Source organism: Anastrepha ludens, chromosome 2 (genome assembly GCF_028408465.1).
Source record: "Anastrepha ludens isolate Willacy chromosome 2, idAnaLude1.1, whole genome shotgun sequence".
Classification (NCBI taxonomy): Eukaryota; Metazoa; Arthropoda; class Insecta; order Diptera; family Tephritidae; genus Anastrepha; species Anastrepha ludens.
Window position 1 is genome coordinate 484,666 of NC_071498.1, and position 18,563 is coordinate 503,228.

The following is an 18,563-nucleotide window of genomic DNA, read 5'->3' on the forward strand; positions in this document are numbered from 1 at the left end:
TCTGATCCCTAGAATATGATTTTCACAGAGCAATGGGCGATTTTTTTGCCTTCCCACAAATCGACCCGGCCTAATGTACAGTAACCTTGAACAGGCAGCTGCGGTTGTCGAGCGTTTAGAAACATATATTTACATACATATATGGGTGCAAACATATTTACGGAGCCGCGGGCACTCGACTTGACAAAAATTTAATATTGGCAAATAATTCTACGCGAAATATTCCAATATTGACTATTTTCGAATTGTCGAGAAAATTAGCATATGGGCGGCTCGTTTTATGAATGAAAGTACTTGCTCTTAGAACTATGAGCTCGAATTTATAAATCAATTTTTTGATGATGAGTTTTTGTTGCACAGTACAATAGTTGAAACTGTTCGGCGCCGCCGCGACTGTTCAGCGCTATGGCAACTAGGATGATGGCCGCTACGCCTGCGCCTATTAGTGCATTTTGTTCTTGTAGTCGCTAGGCATAGAATTTTAGCTTTGGACGGCATACGCATTTACAGGAATAAAGTGAGTGGCCTGTGTGTGCGGTTGTATGTAGATACATATGTGTATATTAATAAGCATTGTTTTGCTGGAAGTTCAGAACACAAATATGTATGTACGTACATAGGCTAGGCCATAGTATAGCATACATACATATGTATAAAAAATTCAAACCAAGCGTCCTACGAATGTTTGTGTGTATGTTAGTACGTCTGTGTATTATACGCGTTACGACGCTCATAATAGCAACCACGTGTGCTGTATTGCGTCCGTATTTTTATATTCGTAAATATTTTCATTTTTAAATATTTACCGCAATTATGCCGAAAAATAATGCAGAAAATTGTCGTGAATATCGACAGAAAAAAAAACAAAAATAAAATAAAACTATAAACCAGATTGAGCAATGGAAAAACAGTTTTAATTGTGGCAATTTATATTTCACTGAATCAATCAATAAATAGCATCACGGAATTCATTCACGAAAATTTAATAAAGTACACACCAGAAGTATCGCGGATACTTAGAAGAGATTACGATAAAGTTCCAATGATTTTAAGTAGCGATTTTAACGTAAATTTTGCATTGGACACAGCGGTTCCTTTAATTGACTTTCTCAATACAATATTCAATTTAAAAATGTGTAACAATCGCACTGAATCGACAACACGATCAAAAACAACAATTGACGCGGTATTTCAAAGATATGTTGACAACATCGAAACCAAAGCATTTGTATCATATTTTAGCTATCATAAGCCACTCGTATCATTTGTTGAAATTGAAAACATTGAGGATGAATAATAATAAAATGAAGAAAATAAAATATGAACTTTATAGCAATATTATAATGAACTTATATTGGGAGGTTGAATTAGTTTTAAAGGTTTTTTTCGAAGATTTGGGGCTTTATTGTGAAAAACGGTACAAAATATTTTATTTGAAGTATTGGCCATCGCTAGCTACAACTTTCGCCCATCTTTCGGGCAATTTCCGGATGCCGTTTCTCCAAAATTCTGGCCGCTGCTTGGCTATCCATGACTCAACCCATATTTTGATAGCCTCGTACGAGGAGAACCGCTGGTCCGCCAAATCGAGACTCATATGCCGGAACAAATGATAATCGGAGGGAGCTATGTCTGGACTATACGGCGGGTGGGGTAACACTTCCCAGCCAAGCGTTCCAAGGTATTTTTTGACAGGTTGAGCAACATGCGGCCGAGCGCTGTCATGTTGCAAAATAACCTTGTCGTGCCTTTTTACCGTTTCCGGCCGTTTTTCTTTCAATGCCCGGCTTAAACGCATCAATTGCAGTCGGTAACGATCCCCCGTGATTGTTTCGCCCGGTTGGAGCAGCTCAAAATATACGACGCCGACCTGATCCCACCAAATGCAGAGCATGATTTTCTTGCCGTGAATATTCTGCTTGGCCGTCGACGTTGATGCGTGGCCGGGCAAACCCCATGATTTTTTGCGTTTTGGGTTATCGTAGTGGATCCATTTTTCGCCGCCAGTCACCACCCGATGCAAAAAACCCTTCCGATTTTGCCGCTCGATCAGCAATTCGCACGTAAAAAATCGCCGTTCGACGTCGCGCAGCTTCAACTCGTACGGGACCCAATGTCCTTGCTTTTGGATCATTCCCATCGCTTTTAGACGCTTGCAAACGGTTGATTTATCAACGCCCAATGATTCAGCAAGCTCCTGTTGGGTTTGGCACGAGTCCTCGTTTACCAATTCCCCCAATTCCGCGTCCTCGAACTTTTTGGGCTGGCCAAGACGCTCCTTGTCTTCGGTGTGAAAATCACCACTTTTGAATCGTCGAAACCAGTACTCACATATTGAAATCGACGGAGTATGGTCTGGGTAGGCCTCCTGCAGCAATTCACGGGCTTGGGCTGTATTTTTTTTCAAATTGAAGCAGAAAAGCAAAGGTTCCCGCAAATTGCGTTTCGACGGCACGAAAGTTGACATACTCGGAGCACGAAAACACTGCGTTGTTTATACTTCAGCGAAATGACAGATACTGATAAACAAAGCCTAGGGATGAGGCTTTGTCATGAATATATATTCAGTATTGCCAACGCGATAAAGTGATAAATAGCGCCATCTGTGTGGCACCTTTAAAACTAATTCAACCTCCCAATAATTATCCCGTATAATGCTGCTTTTGTCCCATTCTCTCTCAGTTGGTTTTACGGAGGGTTTCACTTCTATCGCGTCTAACCGTTAGACTGGTATTTTTTTTATTTATACAAATGTATGCTATACATTAAGATCTGTTGAAAAATTTCCACACAAATTTGGTATAATGAGGCAGTCGGAAAAAGGGGATACAACCACTCACATTTAAATGAATGTGAGGTTATTTAAAACTATTTTGTTAAATTAATTAAAATAATAAGCGGTCGCCGTAGCCGAATGGGTCGGTGCGTGACTACCATTTGCACGCTTTGTTGCGATTTCGTGGGAAATTTGAAGCATCACTTCTGTTAAAATACCCACTGAATTCGGATTCGGCTGGCTGTACTGTGTTTTTAGTTTCTGACGATAATAGCCTGTACTACCAATATATTTCTGCTAATCTATTTCAACGATCAACAGAAAATCTACCGTAAGTGCCAAGGTAGCAATTTACAATGTAATTTTGTAATTTACTTTTGATGGTTCTGTAAGTAATGTTACAACTTATGCTAATTTCAATACTAAACGTTTATGTTCTTCATGCAATGCATACCGCGAAGGTCTTCATCTGTATGCTTACGATGATTGCTAAAAGCGCGACGTATTTCTATTGCTGATAAGATAACTAATTACTTCCTTAACGCTACCTTTAGTGGACTCAAATGCTGCTAAAAATTTACAATCAGAAATTTACGACCAATGCCTGAGCGTACTGCTTTGACCTCATCTAAATCAGCGTTTTCGCAACCGCTAATGTTCTGTCAATTCAACCGATCGTTCGTCCGTATTTTTTCGTATTTCTCCATTACATCCATTGAAAACAAATCTGGAGGAATCATCGGCTCATATTTCATCAAAGAGTCCTTCAGCAAGTCATTTAAAATTGGTGTTTACAGATGGCCGAATTACGGCGCGGTTGCAGCCAACATTTGTTGGACAAGTCCAAGCACTCAGTCAGAAGATCATTGAACACACCCGGATAAATTTCAGTAGAAAGAATAGAGATAGGAAGATAAGACGGTGGTAAGACGGATAAATTAGTTTGAGGTCACTCTTCCACAAATCTCTTGGATTCATTGATGAATCTTAAGAGATCCTGGATGCAACAAACCAATCACGTCTGCTGGTAATTATATTGACATGATCATATTGATCGATAGAGCTTTGACGAACAACATTCCTGGAGCCAGGGAAATGTGCTGAAAAGAGAATATCGTACGCTTCTGATTTTGAGTCCGTATAAGTCCCATCCGGTTTGAGCATTGAGTCCAGCCTAGCCGTCCAGTCTCTTTGGAGGGCTTTGCATAGCCTCGCTGAACTATTGGGTTCCTCCAGTTCACTGCAGAAGGTTCTATTAGAGTCCAATTTAGATGATCTAATTTTCGTTTTTTATTCCTTGCTCTGCTTACGGTAGGCAGTCCAATCTCCTTCCAACTGAGTTTTAAGAGCTCTATTAAGAAGAGTCCTAGAAGTTTTCCGGAGTTTCGAGAGTTCAGCGTTCGGCCAATCGACTTTCTTACCCTCTTTTCTCCTACCTTCCGGGCACCCTTTATTATAACACTCGATTAAAGTTCGCCCCAATGAGTTTGTGGCTTCTTCAATCGCAGTTATTGTTCGGAGTTTGGGAACATCAGGGATTTCCTCTTGGGTGAGATCCTCATATCGTGTCCAATCCGGTTTTCGAGGATTCCGGCCGGCTGGGGTCGAGGTTGTCTCGGCCGCAAGCCTGAACTCTATATAATGATGGTCCGACAGGAAATCTTTATCGAGTACTTTCCAACCAGTGGTATGATCTGATATTTTATGTTAGATAATGTCATATCAATCACTCCTGCCTTCTGTTGGTCACAAAAGTTGGGCTGGTGCCAACATTCTGTATAACCAAGCAAGATGACAGAATGAAGTCCATGAGTTTATCCCTCTGAAGTTACATTTCGTGCTACCCCAGAGTGTGTTCTGTAAATTTGGGTCACATCCCACAATTAGACCTAATCCCATGGATTCAGCATATCTTACATAAACTCCCTCATTTTTAATTTAAGTACACAAACGTAAAGGTAACATCTGGTAACACTAAGGACCAATAGGTCTATGTGATGGCTTTCAGCCAGCCAGGTCAACCTTACCTAACCTAAGTACACAAATAATATTGGGTTGCTATGTTTTCACGATATTCCAATTTTATTATTGTAATCTTAGTGCTCATAGTTGCGTATGAGTGAAATACTGGATTTCGTTCTTTGATATTTGTTTATTTATGAATTACTAATTTTCCAAACAATTGAATGAAATAATGAAATGAAAATAAAGGCATTTATTTCAGTGTTTATTATTTAAGTAGTGATTTGAAATGAACCATATGAATATCAGGCGAATCTACTTACATATATATAAATATATAAAAATAGGGAACGGACTATATTTAAATCCGCTAGGTGGCGCTGGAACCTTGTTATTCGTAAAATCCGAATCTATAATCCGATTTTTACGAAGTTAGGAAAACTGGATCCGCTAACGGGTACCGGAGTCGAAATATTACAAAATCTGTATTTAACTTCCGATATTGAAAAATTTAAGATGCGTGATGCAGGTGCGATTATTAATACTTTTACGAAAAACTAGTCCGGCAGATGGCGCTGGAGTCTCGTCATTCGGAAAATCCGCATTTATAGTCCGGTTTTTATGAAGTTAAAACATATGCTGCAACTGAAATTAGAAATACTTATTACTTTAAATTAGAAAAGGGAAGATACCCTGGAGAATATAAACACTTGTGGAAGTACTATAATTATTGAACGCAATGCATATAAAATATTGTATTCGCAATAAAATTCTCTTCCTTTTTGGCAAGAGAAATCGATGTAAATAGCCGTGTAATGAAGAGTTTGCAACGCAAGATTAAGGATAACACTTTCGTATTCAAATAATTACCTTAAACCGCACTATAAGCTAGCGCCAAATGAAGTCATTTGGAAGCAATTGTTAAATGTTTTAATATTTTGTAGGAAGTGTTTCGAACCACTTCATATCGCAGATATCAAGGTTGGCAAAGGCTTTGTTTGGGTCGTCTATGAAAATTTCTTAAAATTTTCCTGAATTTTGTATAAAGTGTGGAATTTGGATATTCGTTGAATGATGGTTTTTTGTTAGAGGAACTATTTTTTTCGAGGACTATATTATAAGTATAGATATATTTCATTTCGTCATATCATTTCGCTGAACTAACATACAAACATCATACAGGAAATTTCTTTGTAGCATCATTTGAAATATCTATATATATAAAAAGAAGTTACATTTCCTTGGTAATCTTATAACTCAAGAACGGGCTCACCTATCCAAACCAAATTTTTAGGCTTTGTTTGGACTATTCAGTAGATGGTTTGCGTTTTAAAATTTTAAGAATCGGATACCAGGGTCTCGAGAAATAGGCCAAAACGTGAACCCGGGTAACCCTAGGATGTGTTTGTACAATATGGGTAGCAAATGGAAGCTGTTGATGATTCTATAGTATAGAGTATTTTTGATGCCGCTCCGTGACTAGCGTCTCGAGATATCGCCCAAAATGTGGACCCCGATAACTTAAGGATGTGTTCGTACATTATGGGTAGCAAATGGAAGCTGCTGATGATTCTATGGTATAGAGTATATTTCGTACCGTTCCGTGACTAGGGTCTCGAGATATAATCCAAAACGTGGACCCGGGTAACCCAAGGATGTGTTTGTACAATATGGGTAGCAAATGGAAGCTGCTGATGATTCTATAGTATAGAGTATTTTTAATGCCCCTCCGTAACTAGGGTCTCGAGATATAGACCAAAACGTGGACCTGAATAACCCTAGGATGTGTTTGAACCGGTACCTTACCTGTATATAGGTGACCACCACAATCAAATTTTAAAAAAGTAGCAAATGGGAGCTGTTGATGATTTCTATAGTATAGAGTATTTTTCATACCGTTCCGTGACTAGGGTCTCGAGATATAATCCAAAACGTGGACCCGGGTAACCCTAGGATGTGTTTGTACAATATGGGTAGCAAATGGAAGCTGCTGATGATTCTATAGTATAGAGTATTTTTCATACCGTTCCGTGACTAGGGTCTCGAGATATAATCCAATATGTGGTTCCGGGTAACCCTAGGATGTGTTTGTACAATATGGGTAGCAAATGGAAGCTGCTGATGAGTATTTTTAATGCCCCTCCGTAACTAGGGTCTCGAGATATAGACCAAAACGTGGACCTGAATAACCCTAGGATGTATTTGAACCACATGAGTATCCATTTCGGCAAAAATATAAAGCACTTATGGATTTAATTGTGAAATTATATGTATTTGGGGAGGTGCGTTGCCATATGTACTCCATCGAATGGCAGAAAAGGGGATTGCCGCACGCACATATACTAATTTGGCTGGTACATAAAATAACTCCGGATCAAATCGATAGCCTTATATCAGCTGAAATTCCTAACCACACTGCTGATCCTGGGTTATTTCATGGTGTCGTTATATATTACATTTCCTTAGAAATCTTATAACTCAAGAACCGCCGAACCGATTGACACAAAAATTTTAGAGTTCTTTTCTATCTTTGAGGAGGTGGTTTGTTCGAAGTTTGATTAAAATCGGTGCAGCCGTGCCTGAGTTATGATATTTTATGTGAGTAATGGTTTCCTCTCATACGAAATGCCTGTATGGGAAAAACAATAACAAATACACAGCCGCTTATGAGCGTTTCTGTTGTACTGTTGTGGTTGTAAGTGAATTATGTTAATATTAATTTTGGGCGAAAATATAATAAAAACTGGAGCATTCAAGGAACTGGAAAAACCTTTTTAACTTTATTTATTTTAGCATAATTTATTTAGCGTAAAAAATTGAAATGGAAATTAAAGAATCAAAGTTTAATTACAAGTTTTTATCGGCTCTTTCACCTTACCTGTATATAGGTGACCACCACAATCAAATTTTAAAAAAGTACAGAAAAGGCTATTGTGACATCTTTAGAAAGTATGTTGAATGAAAAAAATCAACTTATTCAACTGTTTAAACATTTTACGAGCTCTATAAAGAAAACTTAATATGAAAAATTTCTTGCGATATAAAAAAAAACATTTTATGTATGGTGGTGCGAAGCCCACTGGGTGATGCTAGTTATATATAAAACACAATTTGCGAGAAGCGCAACTGTTTTGTCTTTTAACAAGAAAAAAAGTAGAGCTGATGGATCGATTACTACGTAAAGCATAGAGTTGACCACGCTTCATCAATAAAAGCATGTGAAAACGCATGTTCGGGGCTTTAAAAGTGGTAATTTCGGCAACGGAGACAAGGAAGGAGGTCAGTAACAATTGCAGATACTGAGTTGGCGGTGGAGCTGCTCCAGCCTACTGAAACCAGCACTCGGGAATGCTACCAGCATCAATTGATGCAAAAGTATCCCAACTTGTAATTTCTCATAATCAAAACTCGAAGTTCCAAAAAACTCTTAAAACTTATTTATACATCCAATATATTGCCACTTAGAAATCTGAAAATTGAAATTGTGTATCGAAGCAGGGAGTAATAAATTGATTAATAAAAATACACACACACACTTGTCCTAACCAAGGGATACTGGTTTGTACTATTTGTCAAAGTTCAGTTTTTTAATAGAGAGTGTGTGTGTGGCACGGTTCAAGCCCAAAACAGTCGTATCTCACAAAAGTTTGTTGTATTTTGGAATGCTCGATTTAGTGCTTATGTGAGATAGGTAGATTTTTACCGATGTGATTAAGTTAATAAAAACGAATTAAAACGGTCGAAAATTAATTAATTTTGTGCTTTCGCAAATATACATTACCATTCAACGCTACCACCTCGTCTTTTGTTAGTTTACTATATTTATGAAGGGTATTGCTTGAAGCTTTTCAACGCAATATATTTGCATTACATACATATTTTATTAAACTATATTTATTGAACACATATGTTTATATACTGAGTTATACTTGTATTATAACGATGCTCGAATGTTTTCTTTCAGTTCTGGCTGCGCAGCGCGACTCAGTAAAACAGAAGAATCCCAATAACCTTAGTAGTAATGCAAATGTAATACCAACGGGAAGCGGAGGCGTCGCCAGTAGCGGCACCAGTGCTGTCAACGGAAATGGGAACGGAAATGCCATCGGCGGTAGCAATACCAATCCCAACATGCACAACAATGATATTACCAACGGAAATCCGAACAACAATGCGTCGGCCACAAGTAATGGTAACTCAGCGACGGTCGATGCCGCGGTTAATTACGTCACCATAGCAGCGAGCACCACTTTCGCAATTGAAACGGTATTAAGCAGCAGCAGCAGTCCAGTCTCTAGCGGCAATATGCAGAAGAACAGCGGCAGCGGCGCCTTCCCTTCAGGCACATCCGTGGTAAATCGCAATACGATTGAAGTGACGGAGGATGCTCGCAATGGCCCATATTTCGACAAAGCCGCTTCAAAAAATGTGACAGCGCTGCTTGGAAAAACGGCATATTTAAACTGTCGGGTAAAAAACCTGGGCAACAAAACGGTGAGTTTTAATTTGAGTACAATATTTAATTTCAATTCAAATCCTTTAAAAAAAGCCATCAAAGGAAAAGAAAGAAAAAAGTTCAAATAAAAAAGAGGAAGTTTTTTTGAATTCAGACCAACACGACTGTTGGGCTGCCTTGTGGCCACTGGCAACCTAAATGTGTCCGCAGTAACAGAAGCAACAGACGTGCTGCCATAAAACTTGGGCTCTCAGTTTAAAAACCCAAATGATTAATTAGCTGGCAACCGGAAAAGGCAGTTGAGTGGTTCCAATTGCTGGCGATGCTCGTTGTTGCACTGCTGTTGCAAATATTTCGCTCAATGGGCTTTATGCCTTTATTGCACATACAGTTTCACTGTCGTGGAGAATTTATATTTTCGATAATGCCAGGTAATGAGTATGTAGGTAGGTGAAATGGTTGAAGTGCCGGTCTGGCACTCCTCAAGTAGCACTAAAGCGCTGTTTTGATACCATTATGAGACCTCCGACAGGCAGATATCTACAGCCAGCCAAAGCTGTTGATATAATGGAGGAGATTGATTGGATTTAGGTTGGCGCACTGCCCCAGGCTGTTGAAGAAAGGAGCGCTCAATGACCTTAGTCGCCTAACTGCCAAACCCGGACATTTACAGAGAAAATGCTCTAAAGTCTCCTTCTCTGAAAGTTCCCTACAGCTTCTTCAATGGGGGTTAAATGGTAACCCTAGCTTTTCCGCGTGTGTGCCGACCATCCAATGAACGGTAAACACAGCTACGAGTTTGGAAATTGAATGGCGAGGAGTCCAAAGAACTTTCTGAGTCCTTCGTATATCGTATTGGGGCCAAAGGGTTTTCGAAATAGCACATGAAGAAATGGAGATCCATATTTTTTGCGCTTTCCTGAGAAATAATTTGCCGATGACCGGGTAGGAGGTCTCTGAGGCCAATTCAGTCCCCTTCCTGGCGAGCTCATCAGCAATTTCATTTCCCTCTATGTTCCTATGTCCTGGAACCCAGATCAGAGACATATTACCTGCACACCCAAGAGATTTGACATCCTCCTTACAGGAGTTTACTAATTTCGTTCTGCCCCATGGCGTCGTTAGAGCCTTATTCACGGCTTGACTACCGGAGAAAATGTTAAGCATTTTGCGTGCCTGCAGGATCGCAAAGACTTTTGCTTGAAAAACACTAGCAGTATTCGGCAGTTTAAAGGAGATAGATAAATTGGCTGATGTAGAGAAAACCCCTGTTCCGACTCCCGATTCCATCTTGGAACTGACAGTGAAGACAGGGGTGCTAGCTTCGGTGCAGATTTTCTCCTCGATCCAATCCTGCCTATTTAGAAAGATTGCCCTAGCCCGACCCCCAAACTCTAGTTTGCGGATAGAGAGTTCTGTTCGAAGTTCGAAGAAATGCGGTGTTAACTGCCCGAAAATGCTACCATGTCCCTTGAGAGATTGCCTCTAGAGGCCAATCTCCTTTAACTAATTGCACTTTGAGTTGCGACGGAAATGACGGAAAAGTCGATGGGAAGTAAGTGCAAAAAGGACAGTCAGGGCAGCACTGGGGCAAGTTTTACATGCTCCGGTGATGCCAATGCATGCAGTCCTTTGCACCATCCCCAGTTTAGTGTTATTATAGCCCTTTCGAAGAGCTTCTCTCCAACTTGGCATTAGTTAAAATTGGCAAAACCACTGCGTTGTACATCCACAGCACGACCTATGGCTTGAGTCCCCATTTTTTACCGAACATAGATTTGCAGGAGTAGTAGACTGTACTGGCCTTCTTGATTTTGAATGTCTAGCTTCCAATGGAGTTTGGACTCAAGTATCACTCCAAGATACCTAACTTCCGAGGAGAGCGGGAGAACGTGGTTGTTTGATTTGGGAGGTCGAAAGGGTGGAGGTTTATATTTTCTGGTAAATAGTACCAGCTCCGTTTTGTCAGAGTTGACTCTTAGGCCGCAAGTGGTAGCCCTTTCCAAAATCTCAGCCATGACTGAGGGAAATGGTCCCGATACCTTCAGAACCAAGTCATCGGCGTATGTTAATACCTTAACTCCACCCTTATTTATCATTATCAGAACTTCGTCAATAGCAAAGTAGGGGCGAAGGGACACCACCCTGCGGTGTCCTTCTGTGAACGAATCTTGTGACTTTAGTCCCTCTTACGCCCGTATTAACTTCCAAAGACAGATTGCTCTCCACCACTAGTCTATCTAACGCAGGGATAATTGACTCCGCTCTGATGTTATTAAAAGCATCTTCTATATCTATGAAGCCCCTCAAAGTGAATTGTTTGCCTTCCAGAGATTTTTCCACAGATCTTACGACCTCGTGTAAGGCTGATTCCGTGGATTTCCCTTTCAGGTAAGCGTGTTGCGCTGGAGATAATTTGGATTCAATGTGCTCTCGGATATGATAATCAATCTTTCAAACCCTTTTAGGACAAATGAGGTAAGACTTATAGGCTTAAAGTTCTTGGCCGAGTCGTGACCCCTCCACCCCTGCCTTGGGTATGAAAACCACCCTCTTTTACTTCCAGTTGGCGGGAACGTGATTAAGAGCGATGCACGTGAAGTAGATTTCTTGCAGGACAGGAACCACCGAAGTAATTGTTTTCTGAAGCATCACAGGCAAGATATCGTCAGAACCAGGGATTTAAAAAGAGAAAAACTATTTATTGCCTACGTTATTCTGTCAACTAACAGGATAGATTCCAGGGAAACATCGAGTAGCCCTACCTGTCGGCTCGTGTCGGCAATGTCACGTGGGGTAGTAGAATTTTCCGTGAAGTGATTATTCACCATGATATTTCAAGATTCTTCTACAGCTTCAGCTCACTCCCCGTCCTCCCTTTTTACAAGAGTTATGCAAGAGTGGTCTCTCGGAAGGATCTTGCTTAGCCCTGTAGAATCCTTCACGGATTCAATGGACTCGCAGTACTTCTTCCAGGAGTTGCATTTCGCATATTTAATGGCTTTTTTGTATTCACTCAAAATTACACAGTAATTTTTAAAATTTTTAGTTTGGTAGCATTCGTTAAAAACCCTCCTAACCTTCTTTTTCAAGTTGGTCAGCGTCTTTATCCACCAGGGAGGAAAGTCTTTCTTGCTAAAAGATACTGGACAAGCCACTTTGAAGGCCGTTTGAAAGGATCGCTGCATGTGTTCCACCTGCTTGTCCAGTTGATCAGTGGATGAGTAGGAAAAAGTTTGCCTGTTCAATTTATTATTGAAAACCCTATTAACAGAGGCCACTCGGTTCTTTTATGGTTCCTGTTGGGAGATATGGTTTCCCGTGCGAAATTGATTTTGAAGGGGATCAACCTGTGATTCGAAAAGGAATTTATCTGAGAAACCTTCCAATTATCAACCCTAATGGCACGCTAATTAGTCAAGGGAGTGATATCAAGAACCTTCTCCCAACCGTTTGATGTTTTCGATGCTGGAAATTTCGACTTATAATGAAATCAAAAAGAGGTTCACCTTGATCATTTATCTCGCTGCCTCACCTACCATTTGGTCAGCGGTCACTAGATGCTTCTACACGGACGACTGTTACGTCTGGTGAGCTGAAATGAGAAGTCAGAAAGGCGTTAATAGTATTCCTAACGAGGATACAAGGCCTGGCATTACCTTCCGACTGGACATATACAAGATTATAGTGCCTGTTCTCGAGGCCCATGATCGTAGACTGCCGAACCCAGGGTTCTTGGATCAGACAGATATCTATGTCTTCCTCTCTGAGGATAACACAGAGGTTAGCGAAGGTTAATTTGAGCTACCCTTAATATTTTTTGTTAAACGATGCTCACCTAAGCGTGTTTTATGGCCGAGCTTCGAGGATTCCATGGAGCTCTTGTCTTCGGGTACTACGTCCAGCGCAGATGGCTGAAGTTCGCCTAGCTGATTTGCTACTTCCCCTATTCCGTCCAGTTCGCCATTCGGAGCACCAGACTTGGGGAAGATCTTAAGTTTGGCCGTTCTGAGGCCAAAACACAGTTTGTGCTTCTTTTCCTCGAGTACCTTCAAGGACTCTTCAGAAATTAGCAGCAGTCCCGTGGAGCTGTTCTGAGGTTCCTCCAACTTGATCATAGACCAGTTGTCATAGGAACCTCAGGGTTGTGAAGCTCGAGGCCGTGGAAGATCTTCGGACCCTCCAGATTGACCTTCGGGATCTCCGAAGCTGGGATGAGCTTAAGTGAGATCCCGTTTTCATTACTTTGCCCTCTAAAGTCTGCTTTAAATTATAAATAATAAAGGGTGATCAGACTGGAGGTATTTTTCCAATAGGGATTTTTTACAGATCACACGTGACTACTGTTAAATTAAATACATCATTTCTCAAAGTATTCATTAACATTTCATCATGGAAAGACTTACGCGCCAACAACGTTTACAAATCGTACAACTGTATTGTATAACGAAAATTGACTTACTAAACGACTTTTTGATGCCGAAAATTGAAGCCCGTGATCTCTGCAACATGTGGTTCCAGCTTTGTGAATGAAACATCTTGGATTGAGGCATTACTATAGTTATTCACGAGATACCGAGATACGATACGAGATAATACACAAAAATAATAAAGATTGCCCAATCAGTTTGAACTTTCGTTGTTTTATTTCAATTTAAAATCCGATACCTCTAAATTGATCACCCTGTTTAATACATCAATTTGTTTGCCAATGTTATTTTATTAACTCATTTGTGATAAAAGACGGCATTGTTATTTTAACAGCGTAGATTAACGTATATTTCCCTATCATTCAAAGATGGGCAATCATGGCATTTGCTTGTTTCTGTGAATTTCATCACTACAAATTCTCATTAATAGCAAGCTACTCTAGAAATTCTATTACGTAAAGTACCCCACATACGTTTAAGGTATTCTTCTTGAGTGTCTACCAAATCGCTTCTATGAGAATATTTGAATTGAGAAATTTTTAGCAGAAATCGATACGCTTGATTTTGTGGAATAAGACGGCCGCCCATTCGGGCGTGTTCGTGTTCGAATCCCATTGTGGGATCATTTTTTTTGTTCTAATCACCTCTCGAAAGCGGACGCGGACCTCTCGGTAACGGACAAGCAAAATATATCACTGAACAAATGTGTAAAGAAAACAATAAAAACCTCTCATAAGCGGACGCGATACTCTAATCCACGGACAACAAAGATAGTAGATAGACAATAGTTGAAATAAAAGATATTAAAAGAATATGGATGGGCGGTGATAACGTCAATAAAAAGTTCTTAAACGCGGATGGCTCAAAAATTGACCATTTTAGTTTCGAATGGTTCGTTAAGGCCAGAAGCCAAAATATACCAATATCGGGTATTATTATAAAGGAAAAAGCAAAAGAAATCGCTGGCCGATTAGGTATTCAAAATTTTTCTGCGTCAAATGAATGGTTGGAGAAATGGCGTAGGCGTCATAATGTGACTTTCAAAAGAATATGTGGGGAATCTTCCGAGGTTAATTTCGAGGATTGTGTGCCAATATGGTTGGAGATAAAGAAAAGCCATTGGTTATCGGAAAAGCAGCATGCCCACGCGCCTTTAAAAGAGGCAATATAGGAAGTTTGCCAGTAGAATGAAAGTCAAACTGCAAATCTTGGATGTCTCGTGAAATTATGTGTGAGTGGCTAGAAATGCTTGATAAAAAAATGGGCTGCCAGAAGAGAAAAATTTTATTATTTTTGGACAATGCTACAACTCACCCTCGAGATATTAAACTAGATAACATAAAGTTGATCTTTTTACCTGCTAATACAACATCCGTTTGTCAGCCCCTCGATCAGGGTATAATACAAAATTTTAAGTGTCATTACAGATGCCATATAATCAAACATATTTTGACAAAATTAGGAGACATGCCAATGGACAGACTTTCAAAAACTTTTTTTTTTTATTAAATCTTCATGGGACAACGTAACGGCAGAAACAATTAAGAATTGTTTTTCGAAAGCCGGGTTTCAAAAAGCTCCGCTTGAATGTTCTGACTTCGAGGCAGAGAATGATATTCCCATATCGACACTAGCGGCTTGGATAAAGATTTTAAATGAAAATCAGCAAGGTCAGTATACAGAAGAGTTTTTGTTAATCGACGAAGTTGTTAATACAGAAGACAATAATATTGACGTTGTCATTGACGAAATTAATACTGAGGAATTATCTGACGGAGAAAGCGAAGACTCAAATCATGTATGTGTCCAGGATGAAGGTCAGATCAAGTCATATCCTGAAGCATTAGAACAACTGCGTCGCATTAAACAATTTCTAAGAGACGATATTACTGGATTCCAATACGCCAAGACTTAAGAATGTCATCTTGAAAACCTTTTTCTGAAAAAGGAAAATCTACGACAGACTACGGTATATGAATTTTTGAAGCCTAAAATGTAAATATGTTCAATCAAATATGTATATTCAAATGTGTAAATGTACTCATTGTTCCCAATATAAAAATGTACATACATACCTACATATATATTTTTCAATAAATATGAAAAAAACTGAACGTACCATAAAAGAACATAAAAAAATTATTTAATTAGGTGGGATAGTAATTTTAACTTAGAGTTTTTTTTCAACCCCCCATAAGCGGACACTCCCCATAAGCGGACGAAAATTGTGGAACCGTGAGTGTCCGCTTGTGGGAGGTTTCACTGTACATATACATATATACGATTATATAAGTTAAGAGCACTCGCAAACATCAAAATTCGAATTTATCCTCTAGACTCATGGATTTTACGATTATGTAAGCACGCGTTTTATTATTGATAACTTTTTGGTATTTCACTCTACGTAGCAGTGTGACGTAACTTCCTTTACACGTCGCTCGTCAGGTTGACGTAAAATGAAATCAATTCATTTCGCAATGCCGCCGCCACAAGCATTCCACTGCCATTTTTGCGGCACTGAGCAGTTTAGCGATTCAGTGCTAATACTACAATATGACTTTTTTGGGGGACTCGGCAGATCCTTAGAAATCTAATGGAAGACAAATATCCTCCACACGTATTATTCTTTTTTGCTCATGCAAGAACGTGCAAAGAGTAGCGTCAGGTATGACTACACGAACACCGGCGACAGGTGATAATTATTCGTTTGGAAAAGTTTTCAGTTTGGAATTGTTTCCTTCTGCTCGTCTGTTATGTTGGTGGACCCCTATTGCTTTCCCCCCTGTTCGCTCTTTAATGACATGCTGTTGCACGCACGGATGACAAATTTGAAAAGTGATTGTGCGTCGATTTTTTGTGATGATATCACTTGGTGGGAGTGAGTGGGGTCGTCGCTTTGATGGCGACATGACACAACACGAATTCAATCGATTTGTGAAAATATTCCAAAATTGTGCAAGTCGGCTCAGCACAGATGGTGAAAGACAAGTGTTGAATATCAACACCTATTCTTGTGGGTAAATCTCCTACATTGTAGACCTCCTACCGTAAAAATATACCTAAAATATTGGACTGTCGTTGCCCGAATTTCTTGTCTTATTGTTATTGTGAATGCCAGGTAAATCGCTGGTTTTTCATTAATAGGCAAGGCAAAATGTGCGATTTGTCCTTTGTGCATAAAATTAGCCCCAGAATGAGGGCTCCAAGGCCCGACAATTGTAGCTCAGGAATGCGGTACGGTGTATGTAGAGAGCACATTTGTCAATGTCACCGTTGCAGATGGAAGGTAGTAGGAGGGCTGGCAATGGCTCATTGAATGCGGGCTTTATGGACGCTGAGATTCAGTTTGCAAAGTTGGAAATTTACTATGCAGTTCCAAATAAAATTTCCGTGGAAGGCGCAACATTAACTGTAAAATGGAAAATAGAAGAAGAATGTATAACGACCTATACGCAGCACAAATAAGCAGTTTTAATGAAAGGGCGGGCAACTAAGTGAGTACTATGAAAACAAGCTTTGTGCTTTAGAGGAAAGCAAAAAACTAAAATTCGATGTAAATCCATAAAATTCGACTAAAGATTCTCTAACTAGACTTGCTGACTGGACAAAGGTACCAGTTGGATATGACCATATAAATACAGAAGAGGTTCAGATTAGAAATGTGCTAGCAGATTTCATATTTTTTAGCGATAATTATCAGAAAATTGTTGATGATAAAACTTCGCTTCTGTATTCCTTCGTTGTGCTAGGCTTATGGTAAAGTCAAGTTGTGTCAGGCTCGTTGTTGAAAAACAGCAACCGGAGTACTTTCGAAACGACTCATTGGCCTTTGCAGCTCCCTCTTATTTTAATCAATATTCATTTAAAACAAAATCTTTGTTTACTGCTTAATAATTTTGACGCATTTCATCGACGATTTCTTTAAGGCTTTCTTCCTGGAGTTGCATGCAAACATACAACCATAGCTGCTTGCGTGAACCTTGCTGACTCGCGAAAATACCTCTTGCTTCTTGTTCCAAGCCTAAACTTCTGTACGATAATGCATTCTTATTGCCTTGCGCGATGTTTATCCGCGATCCTAATCCTTACAACTCGCAGTATCAGCTGTGTTTTTTTTTGTGTACTTCTGTCAGAATCATCTTTATGCATTTACCGTATATGTAATTTTGAAATATTTCGACTGAATCGGCTACAGCAAGAGCTTCGTGTTGTTAGCTGTGATAATTTTTCTCATTAACTAAAATTAATACCTGTTTAAACGCCGCTTTACACGCAAAGCAACAACACAAGTCGTATATTTTATCAAAGTAGAATCTAACTCGTATACAGTTATACGGCTTGATGTGAGTTCAATTATGGCACTTTTGTGATTGATAACGAAAGAACTTGTGAAATTTGCATTCAAACGTCATTTCGTCTAATGAATAAGAGCTTAAAGCCGTACTGCCATAGCTGAGATAACCGAGTTGCAATGTATACAATAAAATGCGGCCATAGTTCATCATGAAATCTGGTTCAACACATAATTTTATTTTCGAGATAAAAGGCTTCGAAAATTGCAGGCGTATTTTTCAGCCTAAATATACTTGAACTGAACGCGGGAAACTGACGGTTACTTTCTTCAATAGGGGATTGTAATAACCATAGATCTGTAATGTATTCAAACCGTTCTTTGATATTTCGTGTCGGAAAAATTTCTTTCCGAATGTGATGATTGATGCATCGGAAATTTCCACACAATCTACCTTTCTTCTTTAACAAATTTATTTGACTCGTGTACTCGGAATCGTATACTCAAATCATGTCGCAATCGAGTAATTCTTTATTATATAAGAAAATTATAATTGTATAATTTTTACAATGACAGCAGTGGAGCGCTATAGTCCGCAAGAGCGTGAAATAATTTATATATTTTTTTACCAATAATCGGTCGGTAGTG

General features: G+C 39.4%; 1 protein-coding gene across 3 annotated transcripts in view; it reads left to right on the plus strand.

Annotated features, from left to right (window-relative positions):
• The window catches only part of LOC128861406 (uncharacterized), a 47,131-nt gene that overhangs the window by 21,587 nt on the left and 6,981 nt on the right, over positions 1-18,563 (plus strand). For all 3 annotated transcript variants that reach the window (XM_054099536.1, XM_054099544.1, XM_054099554.1), the window contains one exon: positions 8,703-9,232. In XM_054099536.1, coding sequence (XP_053955511.1) covers positions 8,703-9,232 — 530 coding nt within the window. The remainder of the gene's footprint in view (positions 1-8,702; positions 9,233-18,563) is intronic.